A 25165-nucleotide genomic window follows, 5' to 3' on the forward strand; every position below is an offset into this window, starting at 1 on the left:
AATGTCTGATGAGATACATATTTGTAACTATTATTTATCACTGTTAAATAAATAAATAACAAGCACACTGGTAGTCTGTATTTATAAATATTTATTAATTTAAAAAATCGTTCTTTATTATGCTGTTGTAGAATCTTTTGCGACATATTGACAACGTTGAGAAAAAATAAAAGTGCATGAAGCACAGGCAGATGCCCTTTACCTGTTATTGTTGCAATCACTACATTACATTGATCTCTCCTGTGTTTCAAGTTAAAAACTAAATATGCCGACGCTCATGCATAGAGTAGCGATTAAAATGATTAAAGTAAACCAGCCAGGCCTGCCTAGGCTCACCAGTTAATTGGTGTTACATGCAAGGTTCATTCAACTAACGATTATCATAGTCCAATTGTCTGTACTAGAAAGATAATTACTGATAGGTGCTAAATAAACAACATGATAAGCCAGCATATCATTTAGGATTAATTCATTCCACTTCCGAATTTATAATAACTTACTTTGTGAATGACGTGAAAGGGTCAATGAAAAATTTGTAAATAATAATGTTTTGTATTTCTTCGGATAAACTTATTTGTTCGAGCTAAATATGTTTCATTTTACAGTTCGGACCAATAAACTTGTTCGAGAGAAAGCTTCTGTTCGACCCCAGGGGTATTTGACCAATCAGCACCAAAATAAAAGGGTTTAATAGAGAGAAAAATTGGGACATTGTTCTTGGTTCGAGAATACCGGTAGGTTCGACCGTTGGGCATTCGAGCCAATGAGATTCTATTGTATATGTGTATATATATATGTGTGTATATACAGTCAGACCTCGTTACAACGACCGTCGTTACTATGACATTTACACCATCCGACCACAAATTGTCAGGAACAAACGTCCATCAATGTTATTCTGTTCATTGCACCAGAATTCACACCTTCCGACACCGATAGAGCAAATTGGGAACAAATGTGCATCTGACGCCTGAAAATACCTCTTTACAATGACAATACATAATCACAGATACCATAGCACGTTGGCAGTACACACAGCCATTTGGCATCCTTGATCACATTGCGAGCCGACAGTGTCACACAATGTCCGAGTTACCGATGTATGCTAAATCTGTAGACGTGGATTACTTTTGAACAAGCCTTGAGTCAATCAATTAAAGGATTAACTTCGAACAATAAAGTGTTTTATTTTGAAGATATTTCGTAAACAAAGTAGGTATTAATAATAGATGTCTTTAACTAAGGAATAATTAGACTGACAGTGAATGTGCCTTGATCAGTGGCATAGGGGGGAAGGGGGAGGACCATATCCCAGAATCAAACCTTTAAAACTATTAAATTCTATAACATCATACATACATATAATGTCGCCCCTCCCCCCCCCAATTTAAAATTACTGGCCTTGATTAATATAATTAATAATATTTTCAAATGCATATTTATACATTGGCAATACATTAATTATTTAATGCTATTCAGTCTTCAGTTAATATTAATTAGTATTTTTTCTTGCGTCATTTTGGTAAAGGATATAACCCATGACAAATTAATTCGATACAACAGCAATTTCGATACGACGACAAAGTGACCTAGGGATGAACATGGTTGTTGTAACAAGGTCTGACTGTATATATGTATATATATATATATATATATATTCTGTCAAAAAAGAAACGCATAGGTGATAGGGAAAGAAGAAAAGTGTTTGATTTTACAAAATATCGTTGTTTTTTGTACAATGTTGCTGAGTGACTATGTCTCTTAATGTTCCTGGAATGGGACAGCATGCCCAAATGCACCCTAAAACAAATTTAACACACATTGTGCAACAATTGCAGGAAATCGGCGTGAAATGGTCAGATTTTGGCGAATGCATGTGAAACTCGGGGTGGGGGGGGGGGGGGGGGGAACATTGGGGTAGTGATGGTTATTTAAAGCTGCAATGATGCCTCTTTTCCATTTCGACGTAGATGAGTTACAAAATGCCAAGACTAAGCCTGCCGAATCGAAACATTGCAATAGGCCACCTCCAGTTAGGTGAATCGCAGTCAGCAGTCGCACACTATATGAACATCCATCAGAGCACCATTTCACATCTCTGGGACAGGTACCCGCAATTTCAATCAGCTGAAGATCGGCCCAAAAGTGGAAAATCTCGCATAACAACTGCAGCACAAGATCGCTACATCTGGGTTCTGCACTTGTGTCACCGAATTGCCACAGCAACGAACACTGGTTTGAGAAGGGTGTGCACAAATCATTTAGAACCGACCTCGAGAAGCTGGTTTCTGGTCTAGGAGACAGTATGTTGGCCTGTCGACATTTAAGTGTTCGCTGTACAGGGGTGGAACTTGGGAAACTGGCATCAAGTATGGTTCAGCGACGAGTCACGTTTCCTTCTACAGCGATGAACGTTTTGCCCACAACTGCGTCGCCCAAGTTGACAGATTCAGTGGAGGGAGTGTTATGATGTGGGGAGCCATCTCATACACTGGCAGAAGTGAACTTGTTTTCGTACAAGGCAACCTGACAGCTGTACGCTACCGGAATGAAATTCTTCACTGTCACATGCTCCCCTTTTTGGATCGACAGAGATAACTCTTTCAGCAGGACAATTCCAGGCTGCATACAGCACGTGTAACAATGGATTTCCTACAGAATGAGAACATAATGTGCTGCCATGGCCATCAAGATCACGAGATCTCAACCCCATTGAACATCTATGGGACGAACTGGACAGACGTGTACGCCAGCGTGACCTGGAGCCTCAGACGCTTCCGCAACTGTCACATACACTGCAGGAAGAATGGGTTAGGATTCCACATGCCCGGATTCAGAGACTCATTCAGCCAGTGCCAAGCAGATGTCGCACATTGATTCCTGCTGCTGGTGGCCATACAAGGTACTGATTTCAGCACCCTCGTGCGATGCTGTTTGGTGATGAAAACGCCTCCACTGCCATCAGTCCATAGCAAGAACATTGTCACATACTCATGTCAAATTTGACTGTGGTACTATCATAAATAACGAAAATTATGCCACTTTGTATTAAAGAGATAATTCCATGAATATTTCGCCTATGCGTTTCTTTTTTAACAGAGTATATAGAGACACACACACACCATGACTGGTATTTCAAGCCCTTGGTATGTGCTATCCTGTCTTTGGGATGGTGCATATAAAAGATCCCTTGCTACTAACAATGTAAAAATGTAGACGGTTACTATATGTTGGAATTATCAAATATTTGACAATCAATAGCTGATGAAATCAATTGCTCTAGTGGTGTCGTTTAACTGTAAGCATCATTATTAATTTGCTCAATGGAGGTAAAATAATAAGGGAATTGGTACCATATCAATTTAAGACTAGCATATATGTTTTTGTTTTCTTTACAAAGATATATTTGTGACATGTTTATAGATCGGTTCTTATTGCATCTAGTCATTATTTTGATTATTGGGATGTACGGTTTACTACTGCTATCTTGCACATTGTCATGGATACCAGTGTTAAATAATCTTCCATTGTAAACAAATTTACAAAGGTATTTATCACCAGGCTACAAATTTTCGAGGCTATCTTAGCGTTATGGTATCATAAAACCATCATGGGCTATGATGTCATAGCCTACAATGGTTTTACGATATCGTAGTGCTACAATAGCATCAAAAATATGGGCCCAGGTGACGTATGACTACTGAACAGCAATGTATATTTAATGCATGTATATACTGTCTCACATGTACACTTTGCCATATGCAACATGTTGGGCAGACCTTTCAGACATTCAGTAAGAGACTCACTGGTCACAGACATAACATTAAATATAAGAAAAAGGAAGTAGCTCCCCATGTGGCCCCTCACTTACATCTACATCACCTTGATTACAATTATGTTCTATTACAGCAAGTTAACAGGGACCAAGCTAAGTTAGACCTTGAAGAATCCCATGTGGATACACAAACTGAACACTGTTAACCCATGTGGCTTAAATGAGTACAGCCCAACTGGTTTTAATACCTAATACTTTTTTTTATACCCCAGCATCATTCACTTTTATTGTTACACCATGGGTCAGTTTTAACTCCCGTCTAATATTATTTATAACTTTAAACTAGTTTTTTCTCCTTTTTTTGTGCGTTACTGGCTTACTTACCAACCATGTTGTTTATTTCTTCTCCTGAAAATGTTGGTTTTTGTACCGACGAAACATCGATTATACCTTTAACTTAGGTTTCAGTGGAAACGGTTCTTTAAAATTTTTATACCTTAATTTATGATAAATGCAGGTCTTTCACCACCTGCACACAAGTAGAGATATTTAAAACTTTGTACTACGGTGTGCACACCTTTAACAATCGCTCTGGATCCATGTCTGAACCCGGGCTCACCCTGTACGTTGCCAAATTAGCTAATTGTATACAAATGGCTACAAAATTTAGTTTTTGACTAATAAAATATTCCTCAAATTAACATCATTTTAATGAATTTCAAGGAAATACTCTACATTTCTGAAAATTGGCTAAACCAAAATTTGTTCCAATGTGAGCCCTGTAAAATTTTCAGTTTATATTATACATAACTGTTGATTTTTCTTTTGTAAGAACTTTAGGTCCATCTACATAAAGCTTTTTAACCTGGTTAAATGTCTACATGGTAAAAAAGGACCTAAATTGTAGAGGTAAAATTGAACCTGAATTATTTCAACTCGGCAGTTGTATCAGAGTCGGACTGCTTTTACCTGGGTAAATTTTAACACGTGATATCATCACGGTTTTGACAGTGATTCATGAGTGCATGTCATCATAGCTGTATTTAGTGCAGTGATAGTTTTTGATTTAGTAAACTAGTCTGGCAGTGGCTGTCCTTTGTATTGGTCAAAAGGATGTATTGTCCAGTAAAGGATATCCTCAGGAGTGGCAGTCCTCCTATAGACAAGGCACTAGATGGACATTCATGGAACCAACCAGTATTTTTCCAAATTCCATTCCACTGCATTGTGCAAAGATGCGGGATGGAGCCCAGTTGTAAAATGCTCGCTCGATGCACAGTCAATCTGGAATCGATCCCGTCGGTGGCTCTATTGTGCTTTTACTCATTCCAGCCAGTGCACCACGACTGGTATATCAAAGGCTGTGGTATGTACTACCCTGTCTGTGGGATGGTGCATATAAAAGATCCCTTGCAGCTAATCAAAAAGGATAGCCCATAAGTGGCGACAGTGGGTTTCCTCTCTCAATATCTGTGTGGTCCATAACCATGTCTGACACCTATAATTGTAAATAAAATGTGTTGTGTCGTTAAATAAAACATTTCTTTCTTTCTTTGATCATGGATGGTAGTTTATTTTTCAGATTTGTCTGGTTTTATGGTCCCGGGTTATATTGTATTGTCTTGACTCCACTATAGAGGTCACAACAGCTATTTATTTACATCCACTTCTAATAATACGTTAAAATTGTGTAAAAACTAAAAAATATAAACAATAAACTAAAGAAAAAATACAGGTAATAAAGAAGGTGAATCAAACTAGACCTGTATGCAAGTAAATATATTTTTTAATTCTATTTTGGAAACAAAATAGGCCACTGCTAATATGTCATCATGCAGTTTTAAAACTCCATGATGTCATAGGGCAGAGACACTAGCTAACCTACATTATTTTTTATATGCAATATAGGCAAATAGATTTGACCTGGGTTCTTTTTATATCTAGATGCAGTTTCAATTGATGTGATTAGAATCCAATATCAGTTTTCCATTGGCTGTGCTATATAGCATATATATGGTACATTATTGCTGACACATAGTAAAAATACAAACTATGTATACAAACTATGTATATAAATATCTTGACAGTGTTAAAATAATGTTTTAACATTAACTTTGTTTTGTATCAGTTGTATTAATGATTTGTTGATTTTTTAATTAAATATACCATTTAAGAAAATGTTTTTGGTCTGGGTTTTTTTTCTCTCCAGGAATTAAAATAAATTGAGAATAGTTATTCAGGTTATGTGTCAATAAAATTGAAAATGGTATTGCTAGAATTGCCATATTTGTACACCTGAAATTCAATTTTTCTTGGGGAAGCATGCTTCTAAACACTACCCAACGGGTTTGGGCCCTCAAATACATATATTTCTAACCTTCTGGTCAGCTTACTGATAAGCCTCCTCACCCCCCACCCCTCTCACTTTCAAATACACCGCAGGCCGTAAAATTATGAATTACATTATCACTACATTCAAAATTGGAACTCATCATAGTTTGGACTTCATACTACAGATGAATTTATGAATAAAATGTCTGTGCCATTTGTGATGAAGATAATGGAGCTATTGATTATCTTGTCAAGTAGGTGGGGCGAGATGGTAAAGTGCTTGGCTGATGCACAGTCGGTCTAGGATCGATCCCTGTTGGTAAGCCCATTGGGCTGTTTCTTGTTCCAGCCAGTGCTCCACAACTGGTGTAACAAAGGCCATGGTATGTACTATCCTGTCAGGTGGATGCTGCATCTAAAAGATCCTTTGCTGCTAATCGGAAAGAGTAGTTCATTGTGTGGCGACAGCGGGTTTCTCCATCTGTTGAGTGTGTTTTAAATAAAACGCCCTTTCTGTCCTTCCTTTTTAAGTAAGACTCCAGGTACTTATAATTTTGTTTTATATCTGTGATAACAATCTTCAATATGTCCATTTGTTTGCTTAGCCATGAAAAGGTATCCCTCAAAATTTGTATATTGTCACACAAAGAAGTAGAAGCAACCACATGCAAAAAATTAATGAGCAAGTTATTTTAGATTTTAATTTTTAATACTGGTACATTACATCATAAATTTGTTTTATGGGCCACTCAATATAACTAGTCAAAAGGTCTAATTTTACTGGCCTACCTGTACTAGATTCAGTGAAGCAGATTTCAACACACACAAACAAAGGCGGTTCAAAGGGCGACCATGGAAAAACACACACACACCCCCCCAAAAACAAAAGATGCAAGTGACTTTTTTTCTTTTTCTTTTAAGTTGTTTTTATTTGGGTTGCCAATTTAGTCCATGTGCTCTTTTTCTTTAGTCTCCCCCCTTCCCCCAGCCCCCAATTTTCTAGATTTGCCCCTGACATACTCATGCACTCAACCACATACTACATGAAATTGCTGGATGTCATCAGTTCATTCTGAATATTTGACGATGTGGAACACGCACACTATATGAAATTGCTGGATGTCATCAGTTCATTCTGAATATTTGACGATGTGGAACACACACACTACATGAAATTGCTGGATGTCATCAGTTCATTCTGAATATTTGACGTACTGGTAACACACACACTACATGAAATTGCTGGATGTCATCAGTTCATTCTGAATATTTGACGATGTGGAACACACACACTACATGAAATTGCTGGATGTGATCAGTTCATTCTGAATATTTGACGTACTGGCAACACACACACTACATGAAATTGCTGGATGTGATCAGTTCATTCTGAATATTTGACGTACTGGTAACACACACACTACATGAAATTGCTGGATGTCATCAGTTCATTCTGAATATTTGATGAAGTGGCAACACACACACTACATGAAATTGCTGGATGTCATCAGTTCATTCTGAATATTTGACGAAATGGCAACACACACACTACATGAAATTTCTGGATGTGATCAGTTCATTCTGAATATTCAACGTACTGGCAGCACACACACTACATGAAATTGCTGGCTGTGATCAGTTCATTCTGAATATTTGACATACTGGTAACACACACACTACATGAAATTGCTGGATGTGATCAGTTCATTCTGAATATTCAACGTACTGGCAACAACCTCATCAACCATATCACTGGGAGGGAACAATAAATTCACACTCTCTTTAACACGGTTAACATGGACTGTTTTCCTGTGTTTGTTCAGATCATGTTTGTATGCATAGCGCTTGTTGCAGACCTCACATACATTATTCTGAGTCTTGTCGTGTGAGATCTGATGTCTCTTCAGGTGAGACTTGGTGTAAAATGACTTCCCACACCGCGAACACAACCACTGTCTGTCACCCGTGTGTATTTTGGTGTGCTGCGCCAGTATGAACGGCCGACAGAATGACTTACCACAGAACTTACAAACATACGGCCGAAAGCCTCTGTGGTTCTGTTTGTGTTTAAACAGGGCTGAACTGCTCCCATAAACTTTACCGCACTCTTCACACACAAATTTCCGATCTGCGTGTCTCTCTGTGAAAGACGATGCCTTCTTGCATGTGTTTCTTTGAATATGCTTCTGAAGAGATTTAGCCGAGAAATATTCTTTGTGACAATTTGTACACACATGGGTCTGTTGGTTTTCCGACGCTGGGTGCATTCGTTGGTGCCAATCCCGCCGTGATTCTTTCATGAACACTTTCGGACAGTACACACAGCGAAAGACACTGTTAATATCGCATAGCCCCTTTCTCTTGTGTTTGAGATAGCCTGAACGCCGACTGTAGGATTTATTGCACAGTGAACAGTAATGACGTCCTTGTTCATCCATACTCTTATGTATTGTAACATGTTCTTCCACAGCCTGTGGGGTATGAAAACCTTTCTTACAAGTATCACATTTGTACAATTTTTCACCAAGACATCCTTTGACTTTATGGCGATATATTGTACTTTGTGATGTATAACTCTTTTTACATTTCGGACATTTCCAAGGTTCACCAACTTGGTACAATCTATCAGTATATTTACCACAACTGTGGTTTTGGTGCTGGAATGATGAAAAGAAAATTTTACTACATTTAGCACACTTAAGTGTTTGTCCTGTACTTGCTTCTGTGTGTGTTGTTAAATGTTTTTTCATTAACTCCTCATCTTTGCATTTAAAATCACATATGTTGCATAAGAAAGGATCGCATGTTGTGTGCCTGTGTCTAGCAAGACCGTTATGTGTCCTAAACACATTTTCACATAAATAACATGTGTATTTACTACTTTTGCTATGATGCATGCCTGCATGATTTTTCACAGGGAGGTTATGCTTCATTTTACACTTTTTACTGGTCAACATCACAGTCTGTTGTTCAACTTCATTATTCCCATGCTTTCTTAATATGTCACAGTTTTTGCCATGGTTCATGAAACCACTGTAATTACTGAACACTTGTCCACAAACACAATTATAGTTGTCATGGTTACTGGATACTTCATGCTCAGAAAGATGCTTGTGTAAGAGTGATTCTGATGTGAAAACCTTGTCACATGTTGTGCATCTATGATTACAAGATTTAACTTGTCCAGATACGTAACAGACCAACTGTTTGCATGTTTTGCACTTGCATGTTGCTTTGTGTCTGGATTTTCCCGATCGCAGTTGTCTTGACACGAGAGAAGTGCAAATATCCTTCTTCTTGAACGGGTCCGTATTGGAGACAACTTTCACAACTTGTAACTCAGTTTTGTCATGTTCAGCATCACTCGGAGCTGCTGAATTCAATTCTTCATCACTCTTTTCACTGTTAATGGCTTCCTTCTTGTTCATCTTTTTCCGTTTAACTTCATCATCACCATTACCATCTGGTAGATTATTCACTTTGTCATCTCCATGAACTTGTTTCTTATCATCAGATAACCATCTAGAACTGTTGTTTGTATTACACAAAGAACTAGATGATGTTAATACTTTGTTACTAGGTTGTGATGGTGCAAAAGGTAAATATGTTGGTTGAAAATACTGATCATCAATTGGTACTAGTGATGTTGTGCAGTTGATATTTGGCATTAATGAAGTCACACATTTATTTGGTGCCAGTGAAGTCGTGCAGTTGTTATTTGATGTTATTGAAGTGATACTGTTATTATCATGTGCTGGTGAAGTGATGTAATTATTTGGAGTTACTGAAGTTATGCTGTCATTATTTGATGCTAGTGAAGTGCAATTGTTTTGTACTAGAGAACTGACACAGTTACTTGGTGCTGAAGTGCAGATATTATTTGGTGCTAAGGAAGAGTTGCACTTTGGTGCTGGTGAACAGATGCAGCCATTTGACTCTAGTGAAGTGCCACAGTTATTTGGTGTTACTGAAGTAATGCTGTTGCTACCTGGCACTGTTAAAGTGATGGAGTTATCAGAAAACTCTTCACCAATGGTCTGTGTACTTCTCGACACACACATTGGGTTTGTTTCTGACTTGTCTATTTGGTTTTCGCAACATGAAGTAGAGTTCTCCCCAATCTGTGCAGCTTTTGACAGATCATTCTGAAGAAGAGACACCAACTCTGAAACAATAGTTACAGAGTCCGGTCCCAGTTGATGTGAACGAGAGAGTGGTGAAGTGCTGCAGAATCTTAAACCGATGGATTCTGTCACAGGAATCATTTCACAGAGGTGCGAGTTGACTTTCATTTCATACTTGTAGAATGATGTCAAGTCCTGATCCCTTGATGCTGGCACATGGTGTATTTCTCGCTCTCCAAGTTTCATCAAAACAGGTCTTGACTCCTGAGAAATGAAACAACTAAAATTAGTTTCAGATTCATGTAATGCATTGTATTAAAAGACCTCAAGAGAGGTATATAAAAAAGATTTTTTTTGTGTCTAATAATGCCTGAGCACATTTTAAAACAATGGCTATTTGGTGTCTAATACATTTATTTATATACTAGTAGTTACTTTAACATGTGGTTGAGAGAAAACCTATTGCCACCATTTAGACTATGCCTAAGAATTTTTTTATATCGATACTCTCCCATAGAAAGGACATTACATCTAGAAATCTACTTGTCCACCAAGGACAATGTTTTTGATTGCTCCAAGTTGAACTACATTATACACTTTTACTTGTTCACTGATCAATGAGGTACATTTTACTTGTTCACTGATCAATGAGGTACATCTTACTTGTTCACTGATCAATGAGGTACATCTTGCTTGTTCACTGATCAATGAGGTACATTTTGCTTGTTCACTGATCAATGAGGTACATCTTACTTGTTCACTGATCAATGAGGTACATTTTGCTTGTTCACTGATCAATGAGGTACATCTTGCTTGTTCACTGATCAATGAGGTACATTTTACTTGTTCACTGATCAATGAGGTACATCTTGCTTGTTCACTGATCAATGAGGTACATCTTACTTGTTCACTGATCAATGAGGTACATTTTGCTTGTTCACTGATCAATGAGGTACATCTTACTTGTTCACTGATCAATGAGGTACATTTTGCTTGTTCACTGATCAATGAGGTACATCTTACTTGTTCACTGATCAATGAGGTACATTTTACTTGTTCACTGATCAATGAGGTACATTTTACTTGTTCACTGATCAATGAGGTACATCTTACTTGTTCACTGATCAATGAGGTACATCTTACTTGTTCACTGATCAATGAGGTACATCTTACTTGTTCACTGATCAATGAGGTACATTTTACTTGTTCACTGATCAATGAGGTACATCTTACTTGTTCACTGATCAATGAGGTACATTTTGCTTGTTCACTGATCAATGAGGTACATTTTACTTGTTCACTGATCAATGAGGTACATTTTGCTTGTTCACTGATCAATGAGGTACATTTTGCTTGTTCACTGATCAATGAGGTACATTTTGCTTGTTCACTGATCAATGAGGTACATTTTGCTTGTTCGAGCAGATTTTAACTTGTCAGACAAGTGCTTATTTCAAATGCTGAAGTTTCCAGTTTAATATGTACATGCATCCTTAGCAATGTTTAGTAGGATCACTGTATATTTGATGTCATAACAGGCATATTTTGTTGAATTTGATGTTGTGTTTAGTTGTAAACAATATAACACATCTCAACCTTTGATATAGCAACTGTGGGAGGAACACTGATTAGGACAGTAATAAACCCACTGGGTCCACCAAGGGCTTCAATCGTATAACACAAACACCTTTACCGACTCACCTAGCTCTCATCCCTAGACATAACACAAACACCTTTACCGACTCGCCTAGCTCTCATCCCTAGACATAACACAAACACCTTTACCGACTCGCCTAGCTCTCATCCCTAGACATAACACAAACACCTTTACCGACTCGCCTAGCTCTCATCCCTAGACATAACACAAACACCTTTACCGACTCGCCTAGCTCTCATCCCTAGACATAACACAAACACCTTTACCGACTCGCCTAGCTCTCATCCCTAGACATAACACAAACACCTTTACCGACTCGCCTAGCTCTCATCCCTAGACATAACACAAACACCTTTACCGACTCGCCTAGCTCTCATCCCTAGACATAACACAAACACCTTTACCGACTCGCCTAGCTCTCATCCCTAGACATAACACAAACACCTTTACCGACTCGCCTAGCTCTCATCCCCAGACATAAGCGTACCAATCGTATAACACAAACACCTTTACCGACTCGCCTAGCTCTCATCCCCAGACATAAGCGTACCAATCGTATAACACAAACACCTTTACCGACTCGCCTAGCTCTCATCCCCAGACATAAGCGTACCAATCATATAACACAAACACTGACTCGCCTAGCTCTCATCCCCAGACATAAGCGTACCATTAGCGTACCAAACACCTTTACTAACACCTACACAACACACCTTTACTGACTCACCTAGCTCTCGTCCCTAGACATAAGCGTACCAATCGTATAACACAAACACCTTTACTGACTCACCTAGCTCTCGTCCCCAGACATAAGCGTACCAATCGTATAACACAAACACCTTTACTGACTCGCCTAGCTCTCATCCCCAGACATAAGCGTACCAATCGTATAACACAAACACCTTTACTGACTCGCCTAGCTCTCGTCCCCAGACATAAGCGTACCAATCGTATAACACAAACACCTTTACTGACTCGCCTAGCTCTCGTCCCCAGACATAAGCGTACCAATCGTATAACACAAACACCTTTACTGACTCGCCTAGCTCTCGTCCCCAGACATAAGCGTACCAATCGTATAACACAAACACCTTTACTGACTCACCTAGCTCTCGTCCCCAGACATAAGCGTACCAATGGTATAACACAAACACCTTTACTGTATAACACAAACACCTTTACTGACTCACCTAGCTCTCGTCCCTAGACATAAGTGTACCAACGGTATAACACAAACACCTTTACTGACTCACCTAGCTCTCGTCCCTAGACATAAGCGTACCAATGGTATAACACAAACACCTTTACTGACTCACCTAGCTCTCGTCCCCAGACATAAGCGTACCAACGGTATAACACAAACACCTTTACTGACTCACCTAGCTCTCGTCCCCAGACATAAGCGTACCAATCGTATAACACAAACACCTTTACTGACTCACCTAGCTCTCGTCCCTAGACATAAGCGTACCAATCGTATAACACAAACACCTTTACTGACTCACCTAGCTCTCGTCCCCAGACATAAGCGTACCAATCATATAACACAAACACCTTTACTGACTCACCTAGCTCTCGTCCCTAGACATAAGCGTACCAACTGTATAACACAAACACCTTTACTGACTCACCTAGCTCTTGTAAGCATACAAAACAGAGGGGAAGGTGGGCTGGGGGGGGGGGGGGGAGACAACTGCCCCCTTAGTTCTTGAGCAAAACCTCAAATTCGGGTAAAAATTATGGAGATATTTGGACAGAATGTGGTAACCTGATAATTTTTTACCATTCTACCCTTAAAATTATGTCATCCATGTGATTCATTTGCAACCCTACATGTATATAACAGTTTGATAGTAATGCTAAGGTCGACGACAGTCACTTTTCAGACCCTTGTTTTGGCTTCGTACACAATAAGTAAAACATATCCAATGGTAATTTTTTATATGATATATTCGACAAAAGATACTTTTTATTTCTTTCATCTTTTAAAACTTAAAATTAATCATTTGTCCAGATTTATGAAAAATTAAAAAATACCGACTACTAAACAGTGTTGTCTGCTTGTTATAGAATTTTAACAGGGGTCATGGTTAGTAGAGCAGCTTTTATTTTAATGTGGCGAAGCATTGTAATAATATAGCTAATTCTGAATTTGAATGACATTATTCCAATGACGTCACTTTGCATCTCCTTACAATAACCATAAACTGGGTACATGACTTTTTTGTTTTAAGAATGCTGGAAAAATTCCAATACAAAATTGCTATTGAATTTTTTTTGTTTAAACATTACTAATGCACCTGAATGTGTTTGAACAAATTGAAGAAAATCTTGTGATTAAAAAATTGTATCTTTTACGAAATATGGATTTCAAGTGAAATTAAGGTAAGATATGCTATATTTTTATTGTGTAGGAAGCCAAAACATGGGTGTGAAAAGTGACTGTCGTCAACCTTAATATAAATAAATGTTGTTATTGAGATTTGGGCATTTTCGTTTAATTCGGGCAAAAACAAGCCTGCCCCCTACAAAAATGGAAGCCTGTAGGCTTATGTTCCTAGGTCAAAGTAGTAACTAGATCACTTCAGTACTGACCTCGATGTAAAATAGGGATTCAGCTGGCTGTAATTCATGGAGTGATGGTGATGGTGCTTGGACTATAAACTTTCTCACAATCATCACTTTGAGGTGGATTTCTTCAAGAGTCTTTTGTTGAGTTGTGCTGTCTGCTGAGGAGCCAGTGAGTGGAGAGAACATGATGTTGTTAGGTATCTGATGGTCTGCTTGGTCCAACAAGGAACTGTGATCAAAGCGGAACATTTCACAGAATGGGTTGGTCTTTCAGCTGGTTAAAATTGTTTCGGTTCAGCTTTCAAAAATTGGCTTCTGAAACAAAAAATTTAATAAATTTTAAATTTGTATTGTAAAATAAATTAATCACAAACTGACTGATTTCCGATTACTGAATATTAATCAACATTGTACCAGTCCCTTTTTTCTTTTGTTTTTGCTTATTTGTGTGTGTGTGTGTGTCCATCCGTCCGTCTTTCTCAGACCTCACAATTTAAGGGGAGTTATCACTCGACTAGTTCAAGGAGAGTAATTTTTGGCTCCCCTTAGCATAAGAATGTATTATGGTATTAATATGGTGATATCTTAAATGGCTCCCCATAATCTAAGCTATACGGAGCAATTAATCACTCCCCTCATTTTTTTTTTTTACGGCAAGGTGGTGTACGATGTATGTAAATGTGTGTGTGTATGTGTTGTGTGTGTGTGTTACATTAGTTCACCAACAGTCCAACTATTTACCCCAAGACACCGCAAGATATCCCAAGACACTGCAAGATAACCCAAGACACTGCCTATTTACTCCATGACACAGCCTATTTACCCCAAGACACCCCAAGTTAACCCAACACACACACACCATACCCCAAATCTTTAAAATGTACATAAAACTTTATTTTTAAAAGAGGTGTATACGTTTTCTTGCAGCTCCGAATCGTCCGTTATCTTGTCTTTATTTATGTACTGTATCATACCTTTTCCCTGTGTTTGTCTTGTGTTTCTGTATTCACGTAAGTCACTTGTATTTATTGTATTACTGTTAGTTTTAGATTTCTTAGTCTTTCCCTATTGACTTGTTTGGTATTGGTCAGTTGTTGGTCACTTAAGGGTTTAAACTCCATTTGACATGGATGATTCATATTTGCACGTAGGCAAGCGGTCCCTTGCCGGTAATAGTTCTGTGACATCTTCCACCCCGTGCATATACTTTCCAATAATTCAGATCCTGCTTTCCCGAATGAATGAGAAGGCTCTTTTTTTTATAATGCCCTGAATGGAACACCCGATGACAGATCGTGGGAACCCTAGCATTTAAATTCTGATTAATTATTTTGCTTTCCAAGCTTAACAAAGCCCAGTGGTAAAGCACTGACTTGATGCGCAGTCAGTTTGGAGTCGATCCTCATTGGTGGGCCCATTAAGCTACTTTTCGCTCCATCCAGTGCACCACGAATGATATATCAAAGGCCGAAAAGAGTAGCCCATGAAGTGGCAACAGCAGGTTTCTTCTCGATATCTGTGTGGTCCTTAACCATGGATATGACTGACGCCATATACCTGTAACTGTAAATAAAAGTGTCGAGTAGGTCATTAAATAAAACATTTCCTTCCTTCCTTCCAAGCTTAATTTGTTTGCATATGGGAGCATCAAATGCACCAGTTTATTGAGAATGAGTGTACATGTTGTTAAATGTGCACCTAAAGTAGGCTACCAGTCACCGGCCTCGCTAAAAATGGTTAGATTGTCCTAGAGGAATATTTGAAGTTTTATTGTTGGAGCCCTAAATCATTATCATACAAATTACAAATAAATGTACTAATATTTAGTGAATATTCAAACTAATATTTATTATTGACCTTCAAAAGTTTGAATGTTCATTCATTTATTTCGTGTTAAGTGCGGCAGGTGAAAGAAAGAAAAGAAGACATTTTTATGTTAAAAACCTGCTCTAAAATGCTTAACTTATGGAACATTCTAGCTACTCATTTGTACTTGCATGCTGTCATAAATCTTTTGTTTGTCAAAATTTTTATAAGATTAACAGCTTTTCTGTAAATCCAAAAATGTAATACATTCTTATGCTAAGGGGAGCCAAAAATTACTCTCCTTGAACTAGTCGAACATAGCACTCGCTTTCCCTATAAACGGGGCTAGTATCCAAGGGTGCATACTGGTTACTTTTCGAGCGGGTGAGGTGGTGTGTGTGCTTTAAATTAGATGGTCTCCTGTCATCTGGAGAAGAAAATATAAATTTTTTATCCATCTTAAAATATAATGACAATCAAAAGGAAGTATATTGATTGTTTTTCGAAATTTATAATAAAAATGGCACAAAACACAAGTTGATTTGTAAGGTGCAGATCCTGGTGAAAATGACAGTAGGTGCATGGTCCTATTAACTCAAAGCGTTGTTATGTTTCTTAGTTAAAGTTTCTTTTGTTTAACGACACCACTAGAGCACATCGGCTATTGCATGTCACACAATTGGTAATTTGACATATAGTCTTAGAGTTGAAACCCACTACAGTTTTCCATTAATAGCAAAATATATTTTATATGCACCATCCCACACACAGGATAACACATACCACAGCCTTTCATGGTGCACTGGCTGGAATGAGAAATAGCCAAATGGGTCCAGGAGATCGATCCCATACCGACCGCACATCAGGTGAGTGCTTTACCACTGGGCTACGTCCAACCCCTATATTGATTCAATTTTAACCGATATGGTACAAGCCGATTATAACCGATCATTGAAGATGAAATTCCAACTAATTCCGAAAACTAGTCTCAAATATAAAATTAAAAAGTTCACGCTATATGAAGAACATTTGTTTGAGTGTAAAATTTATGACATCGGAGATGAGTTTCATAATATATTTACATGTATGATTTTTTAAGAATGACAGAATTTGTTTATTTACCCGCTTTCTGTCAATCAAAACCAAATATATAGACATTTTATAAATTATTTAACTGTAAAAAAAACCTGGTGACCTTAGAAAATGTTTTAAATAAATTTACCTAGTAATAATTATACACTGCTTCAAGTGTTCACTGACACTCCTTCATGGTCTGCTGGATGGAGTCCTTAACCCCTTCCAACTTCGCTTGTTTTTCCTTAATAGCGTTTCTAAACAAGTTAAACTTGACAATAAATTCCCTGTTGTTTGATCTTTCAGCTTGAGTAGCCACATCATCACATGAGGCCTCAAGAGCCTGAACATCAGCACACAATCATTTCTTTTCCCTGGTCAATTCTTCCAAGTTCTTACGTTTCACAGAGTTTCTATCACTGTTCTTTTGTTGTTTGTTCTCCCTTTTCAAATGCTGCTGGTATGCCTGCCTTGAAGAGCACTGTACCACTGGGCTACGTCCCGCACCCGGAATGACAAAGAAGTTTTGGATTCACGTGTAAATAAACCCACGGAAGCGATTCAAATTTTTCACTAAAGCTAGAAAAGGCACGTTTCCTATTTTCTCAGGAGGGAAAAATAAAAAATTCAAGGACTTTTCAAAGACTTTTTCAAAAATTATGATTTTTCAAGGTTTTCAAGGCCTTGAAAATAAATTAACAAAATTCAATTACTTTCAAGCACTTCAAGCACCTGTGCAAACCCTGCATAAATCATAAACAGAGGAATATATGGGTAAATGCATTTGTGTCTTAGGAAACCTGCAACATATCTCCTTTAGTAGCAAGGGATCTTTTATATGTACTATCCAACAGACAGGATAGCACACACCATGACTCTTAACTAATATATGAAGTTGTTTGATGCGAGGTCGAATGCCATTCGAACATTTGGTCTTTGCATTAAGCTGTTTTTTCAGTTTCCAACATTGATTTAACTTTCATGTCTCCAGGCATTTCAATACATGAAGTTGGACATTGCTTGGTTGGGATGTTGATACAAAAGTGTGTCTTTTTATCTATTCACCATTGCAAATAAAAATGTTATATTTTGTTGGGTACCGAGCCATGTTGGCATTAATGGCAATCAAAAGGCAGATTCTTCTGCCAAATCTGCTTTGAATTTGCTCCATGTCAGTGTTGGTCTTCCCTACAGTGATTTTAAATATCATATTAACCAATATATGCTTTCGACTTGGCAAGATGATTGGAATGGTGCCGTTGCGAACAAACCAGTCCTGGGAGTGGCAGTCCTCCTACAAATGGTGCAGGAAAGATTACGTATTGAGCGGTGATCGCATCAGTCATACATACTTGACCCATTCATTTATCTTGAAGGATCTTCCACCTCAGTGTCAGTGTACTCTGACAATACATCACATTTTGGTGGAGTGCCATCATCTCAAAGAAACTAAAAAATATATATTTTACAAATCAATTTAAGCCATTACTAAATTGTTTATAAAACCTTAATTAATAATTTAACGAAAGATATTTTTGGTTAAAAGGTAGTTCTGGTATAAAATATTTCTTTCTGTGTCCATAATTGCTTGCTGATTGCACAGATCTGGAAACAAGTACTCTGGTGGCACCTAAGTCTGCGCACCTCAGCATTTGTGTTATAGTTTAAAGTTAAAATCTTTCTTTTAAAATATTTGTTTCACCGCCACAGTACAATGGAACAATAAACGTATTACTACTAAAAGTTATTTTAATTTTAATTTTTTTTTAAACTTAAATAATGAGTGCATTGTTAGTGGGACCCCCCTGTATTTACTGGCCTGCATGACAGCACATAAGTCTGCGCAGCTAATATTAAAACAACCACTCCTCTCGCTAATGTTTACAAAAACAGCAACAAATAATGGATCCGACTTTTTGTAAATTCTAAACAAACACTTCCTGTTATAGTCTGTTTCTTAAAAAAATTTGATTATGCTAATGAGATAAATATAAATGGTGTTCCATGCTCCTTAGTTTGGACAACACCAAATGACAATATAAAAAAGTCAATGTCAAACATTTCGATGGTCAGAGATCACAGCTTGGGTGAAAACACATGAGAAGTTGCTCTCCCACAAAAGTCTGTTTTTGCTAAGAACAAACTATATTATAAAGACAATTTATATATGAGAAGACTCGTGTTCCTAGCTGGAATTTGGTGAGAGAACTCTTATTTTTGAAAATAACTTTATTTTCTTGGTTTTATTCATCTTCTATATGCTTGCCTTGTACATATATACAGTCATGTATTAATCAGTGTTAGTCCCCAAGCCAAACCCTTGATCATTGAGTAGTGTTCACCCAATCAACTAGATGTCTCACTGTGGTTGAGTTCAATTAATGACTGAAAACGAATGATAAGCAGTGATTCATGTGAGTCGCCACCAAATGCAGATACAAGACAAACCCAAGAACTTAAAGTCAGACAAGACAAAAAAAAGAAAAAATCGCATATATCAGCTACTTCATTGACAAGTACTCAAAAAGATATGGATCCAGTGCTAGCTGAATTACACAATATAACTGAGCAACAAGCTGAAATAAACAAAAAACTTGATCTTACAATAACTAAAAATGATTTACAAACCAGTCTTGCTCAAATAAAACAGGACATACTTTCAACGCTTCAAGAAAAACATGATAAACTGGAAGAAAAACTTTTTCAGGTACAGCTCAATAACGATCAACTAAAAACGGATAATGTGAAGTTGAAAAAAGAAAACGTGGAACTAAAAGAAGAAATAAAAGCTGCAAACCTATCAGCAGGTATAGCACTTATCCGAATAAACAATATGGAGCAGCATACGCGTAAAGACAGCATTCGTTTGTTTGGACTGAAAGATGACAACAAGGACGAAAACGTTACAGAAACAATTTAAAAAACCGTGAAAGTGTTGGAAAAAATTGCAGAGGCAGACATTAGCATTGCACACAGACTAGGCCCCTTTAATCAGTCTCGGTGTAGACCGATCATTGCAAAATTTGTGTTGAGAACGCAGAAATTAGAAGCCTTGAGAAATAGGAGAAAATTAAAAGGTATTGGTATAGGGCTGAGCGAAGATCTGACTAAAGAAAACTATCAAAAACTGCTGAAAGTAAAATCTCAGGAAAACATAGAAAGTGCATGGACAAAAGACGGAGTGATCTTTGCAAAACTAAAATCGGAGGAAAGAATAAAAAAAGATACTGGAAATGAATGATTGTCTGCCTGCCTCATGAACGTGTTTCCAACATTTCGACGATGGTTTAATGTTTTTGTAAACGCTATGTATTCCCGGACTACCTATCGCAGAACACTAGCTAGCTTAGTTCTTTATTCACCAATATATATATATAAATAATTGACACTTTGTGTGTATGTTTGTAGGTCTGTATTTTCGTGTACATATCGGTGTGTGTGTGTGTGTGTGTGTGTGTGTGTGTGTGTGTGTATGCATGTTCATGGGTGAATGCTCGTAAGATAATTGTGTGTGCTGATGTTACTATACTGTTATATCTGTGTATACGCGGACTTGGGTGTGTATGTATGCGTCCGCACCCGCACCTGTACCTTTGCAGGGTATACTAGTTATTTACCCATGTGCACTTGTCTATCTTTATAATTATGTGGGGTTTTTTTGTGTGTTTTTTTTTTTTTTTTTTATTTATTGACATGTGCATTGTGTGTGTGGGGTGTGTGTGTGTGGGGGGTGGGGTGAGTGTGTGTGTGCACGTACATGCATGCGAGTGTTAATATGTGTCCTTTTGGGTCAATATAATGGAGGTAATCCCATCAGCTAAAAGAAAAACTAATTTATATACTTTTTTGCACAGAATATACTTAATCTATTAATATCAGCCCCAAAAGGGAACATTGATACATATATATATGTAAATGGAGAAAGTTGGATATGGTGATGGTTCCGTATAATAACTTAAATTACTGTTTTTATCCGACAGTATTAGGACCATCTCCATTATTATCTTTATTAATATTATTACTACTGAAAACGGTCTTGCATCTGCTTATAGCTATTAATGGATATGTGGTGACTGTTCACTTATTCTTTTTTTTAATTTTTTATTTGCTATCAGTATGATCAAGGGTTAGGAGACTCTCTAAATGGCCTACATGGTTATTTTAATGTTTAATTTACTTCTTTGTCCTTTACTTTTCATTCCCTCTCTCTTATTTGTGATTCCCTTTTTTACAAATTTTTCTCTCGCTAAATCTCTGCCTTGTTCAAAAGCAAAAGGGTATAAAAGTTACTTATTTCATTTCTGTCCTCTGAAAATTTCATTTTCAAGCAAGCTAGATACAACATCATTAAAATATATATACAATCATATTAACCAAAATGTAACATGGCATATTTACAAATCATGACATTGAACTGTCAGGGACTCGGAGATCCTGAGAAACGAAAAGATGTTTTGAACTATCTAAAATGCAAACATTTTGATATTTACTGCTTACAAGATACACACTTTACTCAGGATTTAGAACCTTATATAGAAGCTCAATGGGGATACAAATGTCTGTTTAACTCTTTCACTGGTAAAGCTAGGGGAGTTGCAATAATGTTAAATAATACATTCGAATACAAAATACATAAAATACAAACAGATAATTCAGGAAACTTTATAGTACTGGATATAACGGTGAACAAAGAGCGAATAACACTTATTAATATATATGGACCAAATAACGATAACCCGGACTTCTTTTCTAAGATTTTATTAAATATAGAAGAATTTGATAATGAGTATTATATAATATGTGGTGATTTCAATTTAGTACTTAATCAAGATCTTGATACGAAAAACTATTTACATTGTAATCATCCTAAAGCACGTGAAAAACTCTGAGAAAATATAGAAGCATTTGATTTGAAAGACCCTTTTAGGGATTTATATCCAATGCTAAGAAGATATACATGTACTTGGAGAAAATCAAACCCATTAAAATTGGCAAGACTAGATTTTTTTCTCATTTCAAATAATTTAATACCACATGTTGTAAAGGTTTTAACTGACAATAGCTACAGGTCAGACCACTCTGGTGTAATATTGTATTTGAAACTAAATACAATCCAAAAAGGTAAAGGGTTATGGAAATTTAACAATTCACTATTGACGGACAAAGATTATGCAAAAATTATTAAGGATGTAATAAATAATATAATTTCGCAATATGCTGTTTTAATTTATAATGCAGATAACTTAAACTCTATTCCAAAAGACGAAATACAGTTTGTAATAAATGAGCAACTTTGTCTTGAAACACTGCTGATGGAAATAAGAGGGAAAACAATATCCTTTTCGGCATTTAAAAAGAAGAAAAATAATGAGTTAGAAACTAAACTTTGTGAAGATATAAAAGAATTAGAAGACAACGATAACACTAACTTTAAAGTATTAGAAGAAAGAAAACATGAATTAACAGAGCTAAGAAAAGAAAAACTCAAAGGACATTATATCCGAGCACGGACAAAATGGATCGAAGACGGGGGAAAAACCAACTAAATATTTTTGTAACATGGAGTCTAGAAATTACCATAGCAAGCTAATATCAAGATTAGAATTAAGTAATGGAACAGTAATAATAGACCAAAAAGATATTCTAACTGAAACTAAGTGTTTTTATCAAAAACTATATTCTGCGTCATCGGAACAACTACACACTAATATAGTGGAAGAGCTATCAGTTTATAATTTTAACAGGTTAACAAATGAAGAAGCACAAGCTCTAGAAGGAAAAATAACATACTCTGAAGTTTTAAATGTTCTTAAAAATATGAAGAACGAAAAAAGTCCGGGCTCAGATGGATTTATATACATGTATTTTTGTAAGGCAATGATTCAAGGCTCCCCAACCTTGACACTGTCATCTGATCTGGGGGCAATAAAATCATTAAAAAAACAACAACAACAAAAAATAAAAAAAAATAAAAAAAACATTTTGATCATTATTCAACAAAAGTTGTCTGTTATTAACTGTGTAACTGAGCACAAGAAAGAAATGTTTTATTTAACGACGCTCAACACATTTTATTTTCGGTTATATGGCATCAGACATATGGTTAAGGACCACACAGATTTTGAGAGGAAACCCGCTGTTGCCACTACATGGGCTACTCTTTCTGATTAGCAGCAAGGGATCTTTATTTGCGCTTCCCACAGGCAGGATAGCACAAACCATGGCCTTTGTTGAACCAGTTATGGATCACTGGTCGGTGTAAGTGGTTTACACCTACCCATTGAGCCTTGCGGAGCACTCACTCGGGGTTTGGAGTCCGTATCTGGATTAAAAATCCCATGCCTCGACTGGGATCTGAACCCAGTACCTACCAGCCTGTAGACTGATGGCCTAACCACGACGCCACCGAGGCCGGTCAAATGAGCACAGTGTTCATTACATATAGGACAATCAGTGATAATTTCGAAACAGACTATAGCTAAAATAGGCCATGCTGTAAGTGCAAGCTTCAAAGTCATGGGCAGCCATATTGCGTTGTCACTTGGAGGGAAATTGAAAGTATGCATGAATGTTTACGGTAACAGATAAAATAAAACATTTATTTCATTTATGGATTCATAAATTACAGTAAGGTATGTACTGAAGCTTCTATGTAGACTTGTGTAAGTTGATATACAAGGTTAATCATTATAGTGGTGACAGACACGTGTTGACAGGTGATACAAAAACATGTTGATCGAGGCTGGCAAAAGTATACATTTAGTACATTAATTCAGAGGGTTTTTTTCAATCAAACTGTTATCTATCAGTTTTATTCATAATCAAGATGTGTTGTTTTAACCCTTGTTTTATGAATTAAATTAATGTTGTTTGTTTGTTTACAGACATACCCTAACATTTGTTTTAAGACGTAATGTAATGTCATTAACATGCGCTGACTTTTGTGCCATGCAGACTAAGGTGACATGAGTGTACTATTAAATGTTTATCTTTGTGATCTGCCAAAGACATGTTTTATTTAACGACACACTCAACACATTTTATTTATGGTTATATGTAGGTACCAGCAACAGCACTGTAAACCCTGTGGCCCTGGTTAAATTACAATAAATAGACCATCAGACCACACAGATATTGAGAGAGGAAACCTGCTGTCGCCACTTCATAATTATAGGCTACTCTTTCTGATTAGCAGCAAGCAAGGGATTTTTTACATGCACCATCCCAGAGACAGGATTATGGATAGTACATACCACGGCCTTTGATATACCAGTCGTGCTGCACCGACCGCGCATCGAGCGAACGCTGTACCACTGGGCTACGTACCCCCCCACCCCCCACCCCCCACCCCCACCCCGTGATCTGCCAAAGAGTTCCGACACATATTTGGAGGTCCAATAAATGTCAAAATGTTTTTTTAAAAACCGGACTGCAGATGTTTACCTTGGTGAACTAGTGTCAAACCATGCGTACCAGTGCCAGTGGCACTACCAGTGTTAGTTCACCAACGTAAACATCTACGTCCTTTTTTTTTACATTTTACATCACAATAATTGATAGTTCATAAAAATAAACTCGAATGTAAATGCACATTGCTTTGGTAGTGCTTGCACTTGTAGCCAAAGTTAATCTTGATGAACTAAATAATTGAATAATAAATACCGTGCCGGAGACGTTTAAAGTTTATACCAGTGCGTGCAGTTTATATTTGCCAGCCCATTCTTTACGCACACAACATATATTTTACACAACACGACGCACATTACGAAAAGTAATCTCCATCGTCAAAGACATATAATCATCGAGTTCTTTCTTCTTGCTTGCTAT

General features: G+C 37.1%; 1 protein-coding gene across 2 annotated transcripts; it reads right to left on the reverse strand.

Annotated features, from left to right (window-relative positions):
- Window positions 1–6791: 6791 nt before the first annotated feature.
- On the reverse strand, window positions 6792–25163 carry LOC121382934 (zinc finger protein 404-like). Of its 2 annotated transcripts, none has more exons than XM_041512630.1 (3): window positions 25001–25163; window positions 14483–14773; window positions 6792–10494 (listed from the first exon to the last, which is right to left on the reverse strand). In XM_041512630.1, exons 2-3 carry the CDS (start codon window positions 14705–14707, stop codon window positions 7783–7785), a joined length of 2937 nt encoding a protein of 978 aa, XP_041368564.1. In that variant the 5' UTR covers window positions 14708–14773; window positions 25001–25163; the 3' UTR covers window positions 6792–7782. The 2 variants fall into 2 exon arrangements, with proteins under 2 accessions (XP_041368564.1, XP_041368557.1); XM_041512623.1 differs by lacking the exon at window positions 25001–25163 and adding an exon at window positions 17487–19025.
- Window positions 25164–25165: the final 2 nt, after the last annotated feature.

Source organism: Gigantopelta aegis, chromosome 2, assembly GCF_016097555.1.
Source record: "Gigantopelta aegis isolate Gae_Host chromosome 2, Gae_host_genome, whole genome shotgun sequence".
Classification (NCBI taxonomy): Eukaryota; Metazoa; Mollusca; class Gastropoda; order Neomphalida; family Peltospiridae; genus Gigantopelta; species Gigantopelta aegis.